This window comes from Brienomyrus brachyistius, chromosome 16, assembly GCF_023856365.1.
Source record: "Brienomyrus brachyistius isolate T26 chromosome 16, BBRACH_0.4, whole genome shotgun sequence".
In the NCBI taxonomy this organism is placed as follows: Eukaryota; Metazoa; Chordata; class Actinopteri; order Osteoglossiformes; family Mormyridae; genus Brienomyrus; species Brienomyrus brachyistius.
In genome coordinates this window covers 11,260,182-11,272,342 of record NC_064548.1, presented here as the reverse complement: position 1 = coordinate 11,272,342, position 12,161 = coordinate 11,260,182, and the positions used below count along the sequence as shown (strand labels likewise).

General features: G+C 36.3%; 1 protein-coding gene across 1 annotated transcript in view; it reads left to right on the top strand.

The window, feature by feature from the left end:
* The window catches only part of ttn.2 (titin, tandem duplicate 2), a 176,931-nt gene that overhangs the window by 63,638 nt on the left and 101,132 nt on the right, over nt 1-12,161 (top strand). The window contains exons 83-94 of the mRNA XM_048979907.1: nt 641-703; nt 1,258-2,076; nt 2,251-2,364; nt 2,885-2,998; nt 3,280-3,378; nt 3,600-3,686; nt 4,333-4,683; nt 6,256-6,363; nt 10,610-10,672; nt 11,164-11,241; nt 11,331-11,411; nt 11,621-11,698. Coding sequence (XP_048835864.1) covers nt 641-703; nt 1,258-2,076; nt 2,251-2,364; nt 2,885-2,998; nt 3,280-3,378; nt 3,600-3,686; nt 4,333-4,683; nt 6,256-6,363; nt 10,610-10,672; nt 11,164-11,241; nt 11,331-11,411; nt 11,621-11,698 — 2,055 coding nt within the window. The remainder of the gene's footprint in view (nt 1-640; nt 704-1,257; nt 2,077-2,250; nt 2,365-2,884; nt 2,999-3,279; nt 3,379-3,599; nt 3,687-4,332; nt 4,684-6,255; nt 6,364-10,609; nt 10,673-11,163; nt 11,242-11,330; nt 11,412-11,620; nt 11,699-12,161) is intronic.

Genomic DNA, 12,161 nt, shown 5'->3' with positions numbered 1-12,161 from the left:
AGTTTAAGGTTGGAATAGATTTGCCACTCTATCCGTATTTTCTGGGATTATCCTGCCTTGAATCAATATGGGATGCGAATTGTCCGATTTGACATCCCCCGTGAGCGAAGTCCTGTCCTTCTCCTGATTGGATGTGGCAACCTTAGGTTGGAATGAATTAGAAACACAAAATCTTGCATTGCAGGGAATTGTTATTGGTGAGAGGCAGTTATGTAGAATATCGAGAGCGAGGGCACTTTACCGAACTAATTTCTTCTTTTCTTTTTGTTAAATCGTGGGCATGTTTTAGCAACTCGTTTTCTCGTTTTAGTTAAATTGTGGGCACGTTTTACCAATTGGTTCCCGCAATATTTTAAAATGTGGCCATGATATATATAATTTTTATCAATTATGAGTCATGTTATGAGAGAGGCTCCATAGGAATATCACTGTTTTTTTATTTTACTTTATATAATTTCATTTTTTGTGTGTATGGCAGCTCTCATGTCTCTTCTCTTGAATGCATAAACTGGAATGAATGTTGGCCATTTGGGCCAAACTTATAGTGTTTTAACTTTCTGCACCAGTGAATCTTGATTGTCATCTCTGCTGTCGTTTATTTGCTGAACATTATTTAATGTTCAAACATTTATTTTAAAAGAACATGAAGAACTCAAGAAATTTATTCTTTGCCCTACACCAGCTCCTACTACTCATCCTAAAGGTTAGATTTTGTTAATTGTGTCTCTTCCTTTTCCATAGCTACATCTATGTTACTTAACTTTTCATCTTTCTGATTCTTTTTCAATGTAATACTTGTAATGTTGGGGGCGACATGGTGGTGCAGTGGTTAGCACTGTTGCCTCACACCTCTGCGACCCAGGTTTGAGTCTCCGCCTGGGTCACATGCGTGTGGAGTTTGCATGTTCTCCCCATGTCGTCGTGGGGTTTCCTCCGGGTACTCCGGTTTCCCCCCACAGTCCAAAAACATGCTGAGGCTAATTGGAGTTGCTAAATTGCCCGTAGTTGTGCATGCGTGAGTGAATGGTGTGTGAGTGTGCCCTGCGATGGGCTGGCCCCCCCATCCTCGGTTGTTCCCTGCCTCATGCCCTTTGCTTCTGGGATAGGCTCCGGACCCCCTGCGACCCAGTAGGATAAGCTGTTTGGAAAATGGATGGACGGACTTTCAATGTTTTAGACATGTTAAAATGAAGTAGTATATAACCTGTAATGTTTTGTGAATTTTGTTTTTTTTTTTTTGTTGTTTTTTTGATGAAGATGAGCTCACACCTGCAGTCTCCGAGGAAAAACCTGCTATGACACCTGAAGGTCAAGCAAAAACTGTAGCTCCAGCTAAAACTGAACCAAAACCTGCACCAGCAACACAGACTGAACTTGAACCAAAGCCTCCATCAGCAAAACAGGCTGTACCTGCACCAGAGTCTACTCCAGCACCGCAGGCTGTACCTGCACCAGAGTCTACACCAGCACCACAGGCTGTACCTGCACCAGAATCTACTCCAGCACCACAGGCTGTACCTGCACCAGAGTCTACTCCAGCACCGCAGGCTGTACCTGCACCAAAGTCTACACCAGCACCACAGGCTGTACCTGCACCAGAGTCTACACCAGCACCGCAGGCTGTACCTGCACCAGAGTCTACACCAGCACCGCAGGCTGTACCTGCACCAGAGTCTACACCAGCACCGCAGGCTGTACCTGCACCAGAGTCTACAACAGCACCACAGGCTGTACCTGCACCAGAGTCTACACCAGCACCGCAGGCTGTACCTGCACCAAAGTCTACACCAGCACCACAGGCTGTACCTGCACCAAAGTCTACACCAGCACCACAGGCTGTACCTGCACCAAAGTCTACACCAGCACCGCAGGCTGTACCTGCACCTGAGTCAGCACCAGCACCGCAGGCTGTACCTGCACCAAAGTCTACTCCAGCACCGCAGGCTGTACCTGCACCAAAGTCTACACCAGCACCACAGGCTGTACCTGCACCTGAGTCAGCACCAGCACCGCAGGCTGTACCTGCACCAAAGTCTACACTAGCAACACATGCATCCGTGGCAATCCCTTCCACAGGTATTCATTAGTTTTTTGCATATACTATTCTATGTGATAATGTCAGAGGTATTTTATGTAATATGCTGGTTTGTCTTCATCTTGCTCTTTAAGAATAAGCAAACCTTCTACTTGATCGTGTATCTGTCTGTGTTAACTTAATATTTAATGTCAAAATATACATATTCTCTGAAGTTATCGATGAAACAAAGACGCTTGAGCAGAAGAAACCAGAGCAACTTAAAGTGGAACAAGTTGCAAAACAACAGCCAGTTCCTTCTCTTCCCATTGATGCTGCCCCTCAGAAAGGTATAAATTAGATATTTTCAAAACGGTGATAAATCAGGCTTTGGCCCAGTATTACTTTACTTGTTTTACTAACATTTGTGCTCTTACTAACTGCTTGGATATTCTTTAACATCGGCAATTTTTGATAACACTCTTTGATTAAAAAAAAAAAACAAGCAAAAAAAAAACTCAGAAGATCCATTTTATCTTCAACTTTAGTCTCTTTTTATCTTAATATATCTATGATATTTGGTCACTTTCCATGTCATGTCCATGTCCATTTAGTTTATTATTCCACACTGCTTTGATATTTATGCCTCTTGGGTTACCTAATGTATTGTACTTTCATTTTCGCTTGTGTATACTAAACCTTTGACTTAGTTTGATTAGCGGCAGCTGAAATTGTTCAATAACTCTTAAATTTCATGCAGTGTAACATCTTGTGATGCACTTTCTGTACGTGAAATGTTGACGAATTATCTGCTAATTCATCAGTCTCTCCGATCAAATGCCTGTATTTAAATGTTCTTTAAAATGCCAGAATCTCCTGCAACCCTGGAAGCGACTGAAATATCACCTGAAATTATTTCTAAAAAAGAGGAACTTGGTCCAAAGGACATACCTCCTCAAAAGTCAGAAAGCTCTCCAGGAAAAGGTACAAAAGGAAAACTGCTAATTATTCAAGTTACAAGTTTTGCATTTAAGCTATCTGGATTGTTTGCTAAACAAACCTAATTTTAAAATAATAATTTTTGGCTTGTTTGCTGTTATTATACATAATTGTTTTCAGGAAAGCAACATGTCAAAATGTGCTGATTCAAACGTTTTGTTGTAGTCGTGCTTTAGCTCCTCAGAGTGCTGCTTTCATGTAATTAATCCAATTTGTTTTCTATGCATTCAAACATCTTTAAAACTTAATACAAATCTTCTTTAAAGTTCCAATGGAAGCAAAGAAACCAGAAACACCAAAATCAAAGGCAGTTAGAAAACCAGTCGTAACGCCTTCAGCACAAAATGAGGCCATTCCACAGAAAGGTAACAGTTAGAATATGAGTTGGATGATTTTTCTTAATTTTTTTCTTTATTGGTGGGTTATTCTTGTTCTGCATTTGTCCCATGTATCCTGTTTCTCCTGCTAAAGGTGTATCTGTCTAAATGTGTGTGATAAGACTGTATTAATCTTTCAAACTTTACTACTAATAGCAGCAGCTGAACAGTGCATTATGGTATCATAATGTAAATGCATATGTTTTAAGTGCCTGAAGTAAAACAGAAAGAAGTCCTTGAGGAGAAGTTACCAGTTGTTGTACCTACAAAGGAGGCTGAGGTCACTTTAACTGCAGGTAGGCTTAAGACCATACAGACATTTCAGGAACATCTAACTTTGTTTTCTCCTGTTTTATTTCTGTTAAACACTATTCACACTGCAAATTATTTAAGGAAATTGTTTTTTTTTCATGGAAACAAACTTTCCAACTATACATAGCATAATAGTAAAAGACACATTTATGTATATATATCCATAATGCACAACGTGGCCACATTCAGATAAGTTTAATGTATTTTTTTTTCATTTTAAAAAAGAATAACAACAGTACCAAGCAAATTATAATGATGATAGTAACCACAACAGGAACATAATTTAATTATTTTAATGCTTAAGAACTTATTTTACAATGTATATCTTAGATAGAAGACATCATAATTTTTTTCCAAAGTAAAATATTTTGTTATTTAGTTTACTTGAAAATGCATCCTTATTAGTATTTTTGGAAACACAGATTTCTTTATTTGGGCTAAAGATCTGAACCTGCAGCTACAAAAGCACTCACAATGTTTGCCTTCAATATCTGTCCATGTCAATTCCATAAATATAAACTTCTTTTTGAGGTATAAAGGTGAACATGTTATTCTTAAATGTGTGCTGTATATAGCATGCTTTCTCTCTCACATGTGGGTCATGTTACATTTCCATGTTGCTTCTTAAAGTGGTGGAGGTTTCCAAAAAGCTTGAGGTGGCTCCATCTTCTCTGATTCAAAAGTGGGAGGAGATCTCATACGAAATTGAGGAGACCTCTCACACAGAAGAAATGTATCTTCATGAAAGGGTGTATGAGAGCGCCCAGCAATTCTTTGAGGAAAAAGAGATACTTATTGTAGAAGATGTATCACCTGCTCCAAGAGAAGAAATTAGTTTGAAGACAGAAGAAATCCCTAGGCAGAAAGAAACCCTACAAGAAACTGAAGAAACTGTTCCAAAGAAACTGATCCCTTCCAAGAAGGAAGAGTTTACAGCAAAACAAGAAAGAGTCCCAAAAACTGAGGCTGTTCCCGACAAAGGTATTGAAGCAATTTTATCTGAAGTTATTAAAAATAACAATAATACACACAAAGATCTTATGCGGCTGATATTCAGTGTTATACTCTTATATAAATTTTCTTGTTCAGTAAAAAGTTCTGTAATATCTTAATCTTACTAATATGAATAACCTCTTAAACAGAGGTGTAGAAAGGCTTGATTACATTTTTAATATTTGTTGCTTTACATCATCTCTTTCTCAATCTCTATTAAGCCATGTTTATTTTGCGTCATGTTGTTATTTACTAATTCATCCACTTGCTATTCAATTCTACCTATACCTGTTGCATTATACATCGAAGTGTAAACAAAAGTAGGTCAATTTCTTTAATGTCTTGTTAAAAACAATAGGTTTTTAAAACTCACTCTGGTCCTATATGTTAAGCTACTGTGTGAAGTTCTCATGAAACAACAAAAACAAGTGTTTTGTCCTCCTTAATGTTTGCATTTTTTTTTTGTGGTTGACTTTCTTGCAATGACCGTTTGTTATATCTCAGATATATATTGTATTTTTAAGTGACAGTGGTTCCCAAGAAGGAAAAACAAATTGGGGTTCAAAAATTGGAAGCAACTTTGATTGTCTTGGAGGAAACTTTCCCTGGAGACAGTTTTTCAAAAAAAAAAAGTATTTTCCCTATTTCAAGCAAAGACACATTTTTTAATGCAATTTCTCAGGGGAAAGTGTCCCCACAAAAGCATGATAGATACTTCCATGACAGTGAGGTGTGTTTGATAGATGTATTTCCTAAGGCAGAGATTAACAGGTGGCTGACACCTAAAACAGAGCGTAGTGGATTCCCTGAATTTCAAACGACAGCATCTAAAATCTTAGGAACTTCAGTTAGCAAACAAGTTGAAGCCATTGAGGAAATAACATTTAAAAATGAAATTCCATCACATCAAGTGGAATCTCTTGTTGAAGCCAAAATTCCTTTAATGTTGTTTGAAATACCTTCTAAGAACGGAGTAATTTATTTCACACCTGAAGCTGAAACTAATATAAATAAAGAAAACATATGTAAATTGGAAGAACCCTGCATGGAAACTCATGAAATACCTCTGGGGAAAATATTTTCTTCTGAAAAGAAAGGAACTAAACAAGGAACTAAGGAAAAGCAAGAACTTTTATTTACAAAACTAAAAATTACACCTTCAAGAGGTATATATATATATGTATATATTTTAATCTATGATTCTTCATTAGGTTATATATTATCATCAAAAAGTCTTCTGGGAAATTCATTGGTGTCAGATTTAGTTTTCTTCCTCTTTTACAATATACACATCAAATAGTTCACGTGTCAGTGAAAAATCTTCTTCAAACGATTTCCTGGGTTAGTCTACAATAAGCTGCAATTCTTAAATTTCATCCTTGTGGCATCTTTTTTCCTCTCTAACCTTTGTTTGTTTTAACTGTATATATTTTGTATTTGGTGTGTAGCTTTGTTTGTCAATGTCAACGTCTTAATGTGCTGTGATGTCCCCTAAAACATTGTGCAACCAGTATTTCATTGTTCATTTTGTTAAATCTGAAATATATGTTGTATTTTAAGTGCTGGAAGTTCCCTGGGACCCCGACAAATGTGCGATAATTCAGAAACAGGAGGAAATCCCATCTTTAATGGAAGGCACCTCTCCCAAAGGAAGTCTTTCTCTTCAGAGTAGGCAGCTACCTAATGGTGAAGAATTTGTCAATGTAAGGATGTTTTCAGTTTCAAGACAGGAGATTGATATATATCGGAAGAACGTATTCCCACAAAAAACTGACACCTTTCTTCAAGAAAATGAGACATCAGATTCTCACACAGCTGTAGAATCCTTGCTGACAGTGCAAAATTATAAAACTGAAGAAAGTCCGTCTTTGAAAATTGTAGTTCCTTCTAAGGAAGAAGTAATGTACCTCAAGAAAGACATTAGCATTCCATGTGATGGTAAAATGGATATAAAGAAAATGAAAGAAATAATTCCAGGAGTGGCCTTCAAGACAATGTCTTCCGAACAGAAGGAGGGTGTGGAAATTGAAGAAAGGCTTTTTCAGCCATCAGATGTTCCTTTGACAGGTATTATGTACATTCCATTTGAAGTGCAATGAAACTTCATTCCATCATCTCACATTATTATTCATTAAAATGGATGTTATCTCTTTATAAATACTCATCTCATTGCATTTTAAGCTATATTATCATGCTTATTTTTTTGGACCAACACCATATCTTGCCTTCAGAATCTCTTCATCTTTCGATGCCAGTGGATGTTTCTGTTAAACAGTGTTGCTTGTCCTTTTCTTTCTCCATCCTCAAATCTCAATTAGTATTCCCAAGTGGAACTCAACCAAAAATTGGTTCCCAAAGTATCTTCTGTGTCAAGTAAAATGGTACACTAGAAAGCTACTTTATAATTAACGTGTCCGTCCATTTGACATGAGTATTTTTTGTCGGTTGTGCCTTACGCATTATATCTCTTTTATCCAAATGTTTTTTGTGTAAAGACTAAAAATGTTAGTTTTAACATCAGTTTGTAGAATACTGATGCTCTTTTTTGGAGGGGGGGGGGGGTTAGGGTGACTTTTTCCTGACAGTAGTACCCTTTGTTAATTCTGAAATATGTTATTTTTTACGTGCCAGTTATCAAGAAAGGAAAGGCAGTGGTATCTTCTCCTAATCAAAGTAAGGAAGCAGGCACTCAGAAAGCTCCCCCTTCACAAACCTTACGCCTTGAAAAGGTCTTCAGGAGTTCAGATTTGCCATGTGATGACTTTAGCAATAAAGTTTTTTTCTTGATTTCAGAAGATGAAATGTCTTTCAAGAATATATGTTCAGATAAAATATTACTAAAATCTGATGTGTTCCTTTGGGAAAATGATATTGATAGTATGGGTCTGTTCTCTCCGTCACGTAAAACAGTGCAATTGAAGGCTGAAGAAAAAACATCCAAGTCGCAAGATGGTTCTGTTGCAGGACCAGCTGTTAAAGGAGGTTCTTTAAAAAAGAAATTTCATCAAGGAATATCGAATTTGTTTTTTGTGATAGAATTTTGTCTGCCCGATTTGACAATGATTCCATTCAAGAAGACAGATTACCCAAGAATGAAAAAAATACCTTTAGAAAAGAAGACCGATTTGAATGGACAGAAACCATCTTCTAAGCATGACATGGATGTAGAAAAGCTAAATAAGCTGACATCTGAAGCTGAAACAGCTATAGTGAAGACACAAGATATAGTTGTAAAAGATGTTATTAAATCGGTTACACTTAAAAAAGATGGTTTACCTAATGAAGAAATGGTAAAAGTTTTTGTCTACATTCAGTCCAAAGCTGAAATTAATATGGGGATAGGAGATGCAGAGAGGATACAAGACACCCTTCAAGAAGCTAATGAAATCCAACTTAGTTCTGAAGGAGATGAGAATTTGCAAAAATCAGATACAACATCATCTAAAGCCGAAGAAAGTCTTGTGAAGAAGAGAGAGTTATTTGTTAAAGGAGGTACTTTCAGAGAGACTCCTCATGAAAAGGACACTTTATCGGAAAAAGATGTTAAAAAGGCTGCTAATTTAGAGGGAATTCTGGCTCAGGAATTGAAAATTAATTCCAAAGCAGAAGAAATGTCTATTAAGGAAGAAAACACTACTCTTAATGTGCGTAGTGGAGTCACACATAAAATGGATGGAATCAATCAAGGAACCACTATTGTATCTTGTTGTAAACAGAAGGATAGACTAACATTTGAAGAAAAAGAAGCAATTTCTATGCCTAAGCAACAGATATCTGTTGAAGGAGATGCCGGTATAGCAAGTGGTATTAAAAAAGGAATTTCACCAAAGGGAAAAATGATTGCCCTTGTCTTTAGAAGCAATGCACTTCAAAGGAAAACCTCACTTTCTCCTGATGAAATTTTGGAAGGTATTAAGGAAGGCTCTTATACATTATTCACCAAGTCATTTCATTATGTATTTTATTAACACATCCATTATACAATTTTGTCTTGTGACATTTGCATGACTTATTGATTACATCTTTTATGAACATGCATCTTCTCTCTTTTTTCTTCCTTGTTGATTCTTCTTTGTGCCAAATATTGGTATTTTTTTATCCATTCTAAATTTAAATTAATTAATTGGCTTCTGAATGGGACTGGGCCAAAAAAGATGGTGGTTTCTGAAATGTTCACTGAATCCGAGGTTGCTCCTCCAAAAGATTTAAGACGAGAGTGTGCTAAAAACATCCTTGCAATGTAAAAAAAATCTTTTTCTTCATCTACATGCTTTTTAAAATGCACATCATCTGTTTTTCATATACTTAAGAACAACTTACAATAACATTTTATAATTAATAGGTCATTTTAGAGCCAAACTGCACTTACAAACCAAGTTACCATTGTGTTTAGGAGGAACCTTCAAATGTGCAAGATATTTGGCTCTTTGACTCAACATTATATTCACAGAACTGGAAAAAACAGTATGAACTCAAACAGTTTATTAACTTTTTCTCTGCTACAAAAGTTTTACTGGATGAAGTCAGGCATAAATTGGAAGGAGACAAGTAGACTTTCAAAACTATGTTTAAATAATATGAGTAATTTCAATAGAAAGTGGTCATAAAGGATTAGTCAAAATATTGAAAAATGAACCATGGGAAGGTGTAACGACAGGAAAATTATATAATTTGTAATTTAAATCTTCCTTTTACCATCCATATAACCAACATGTGTTTTCATGATTTACCTGAACTGTGAATGAAGAATGAAGAATAATCTGTCTTTTTTCAGTTTTTTTATAACGCTCTTCTTATTATTGATTCTTAATATCAAATGCTATATTTGAAAGGGCGAGAACCAGAGAAGAAGACTCCTCGTGCTGTTCCTGTTTCAGTTACAGAAGTTGTTCCTCTAAAAGGTACACTAAAAGGTAATGTATTTGAGGAAATAATTCTCTTATTGAAATCTTGTTATTGAAAACTTATTCTTTCAGTCTGTCTGGTTATATCATTGTATCTTTTTTCAGTGTTACATTTTTCTATGTTGTCCACCTACATGCATGTTGTAGTTGTGTGAAATGCAATTATGCTTTGACTTATTCTCTTTTCTTATCATTATATGGTGGTCTTTCTTCTGCTTAATTACATGCTATATCTTAAAATGACAGAAACTACTATGAAGACTGAAACAATAATATCTGCAATGGGCAAAGAGGTCACACATGTGGAGAAGATTTGTCCCACAGAAACTACTTTTGTCCTAGCAGAAGTACATGACAAAGAAAAGATCTTATTGCTTAAAGACATTTTACCTGGTTTAAGAGAAGAGTCTACAATAGAAGTGGATGTCCCTGAAAAGAAAACATCTTTGATAAAATATGATCTTTCTTTGCAAGAAGAAGCTACCTCAGATGAAAAGGTTCCTTCTAAAGAAATTCTTGAGACAAAAATTCCCAAGGTGGAAGAAATGGTTCCAGAAGCTAAACATGCTGCCATTAAGAAAGGGGAGAAACCAAAATCAAAGGAGGTACCAGCTCAAAAGGAAGCTACTAAAAAGGTTATCAACAAAGAAATGCCCCCCCATGCTTTGGAAATGGCTCCCAAACAAGTAATATCTGACAAAGAAGAAATTCTTCCCAGTGAAATGATCTTTCAGAAACAACGTATACAAAAAATGAAGGAAACTGATGAAATTAGTCAAGATAAAATATTGATTTCTGATAAAGAGGCAATGGTGCCAGGCCAGAAAACTCTTAGTGCAATGACTGAACCTTCATCTTTAAGAGGTATTTCTAAAAAATGTACTTTGAAAGTGATCATTTAGTCATTAAGTATTGAATTTCTTTTATGTGAGACCATAATCGCTGGATATCTCTTTGTCAGTTCCTACTTGAGCCCTTTGCTAAATGTCTTACAATGTTCTTCTCAAAAGTACCAGAACAAGAAAAGAAGATTGTTCCTGAAATAGCCCCTGAATCAGCTGGTCCTCCAAAAGGTACAGAAATAACACTAGATCTATTTTAAAACTAATATGCTTTATGAAGTATAAGAAGAAGTAGTTTACTGCATGCTTTTTACTTAATCGTGAGTTTATGTCTTTTGTCTTTACCCTGGTTTGATACAATGGTGTGTAAATAATTTATCGAATCATAATCTTTATTCTTATTGAAGTTATTGAATCATAATCTTATTCCAGTGCCAACAGCTGAGAAGAAAGCTGTGTCTTATGTACCAAAACCTGTCCCTGATCATCTTGCAGAGAAAGTTTCTCCACCCAAAGGTATTTTCTGTAATTGGTTGTTTTTATGTTTGAAGTGTCCTGTGTCGTCATACTTCATTTGCTCTTATATAAACGTTCATATATGTCTTGTTGATTGTTCCCTGTGTTTGATCTTTTTTCTTCATGTTTTAATAATCATCTTATATCTCATATTGAGAATAAATTAAAGTGGACATACGTAATAATGGTTAATCATGTTCTTGAAGTGCCAGAAGAAGTGAAAAAGGTTCCAGAAAAAACAGAACCTGCAGCACAAATCAAGAAACAATTAAAGGCAGTTCCAGGTAATTTAATTAAATAAAGCACATTCTGCCATTCCTTCTTGGTTGATGTTTGTGAGTAGAAATGTTGTAAATGTACAATCTTCTTGAAGTGCCAGAAGAAGTTAAAAAGGTTCCAGAAAAACCAAGACCTACAATCCAACAAGTGGAGAAAGAATTAAAGGAAGCTCCAGGTATTTTAATTATTTGCAACAGCATTCTTCCATTCTTTCTTGACTGATGTGTGTAAGTATAAATATACAATTTAGCCTCGTTAGAGGTGTCATGTTTGTTTAAGGTTTCTTGCTTCCTCTTAAGTTAGCATCCATGCCAGTTACTACTTGTTGAAACTTTTAAACATTTTTAAAGATTCAAGTAACCAAAATCCATTCTATCTTTGAAGTTCTAAAGCCAGTGCCAAAAGCTGAAGAAATAATGCCTGTCATCAAGACAGAAACAGAAAAGGTTATATCTGTAAAAGGTATTTTATTTACTCTTTTTTAAATTTGTTTACATATTACAGATTTTTTGTTTTACATATATTGCATACTGGTGCAGTGGTTAGCATTGTTGCCTCACACCTCTGGGACCCAGGTTCGAGTCTCCGCCTGGGTCACATGTGTGTGGAGTTTGCATGTTCTCCCCATGTCGCCGTGGGGTTTCCTCCGGGTACTCTGGTTTCCCCCCCACAGTCCAAAGACATGCTGAGGCTATTTGGACTTGCTAAAATTGCCCGTAGGAGTGCATGTGAGAGTGAATGGTGTGTGAGTGTGCCCTGTGATGGACTGGCCCCCCATCCAGGGTTGTTCCATGCCTCGTGCCCATTGCTTCTGGGATAGGCCCCGTACCCCCCACAACCCAGTATGGTAAGAGGTTTGGAAAATGGATGGATATTTGCATAAGTTAAATATTTTATGACTATTCTATGCAAGCTTATGCTTTCT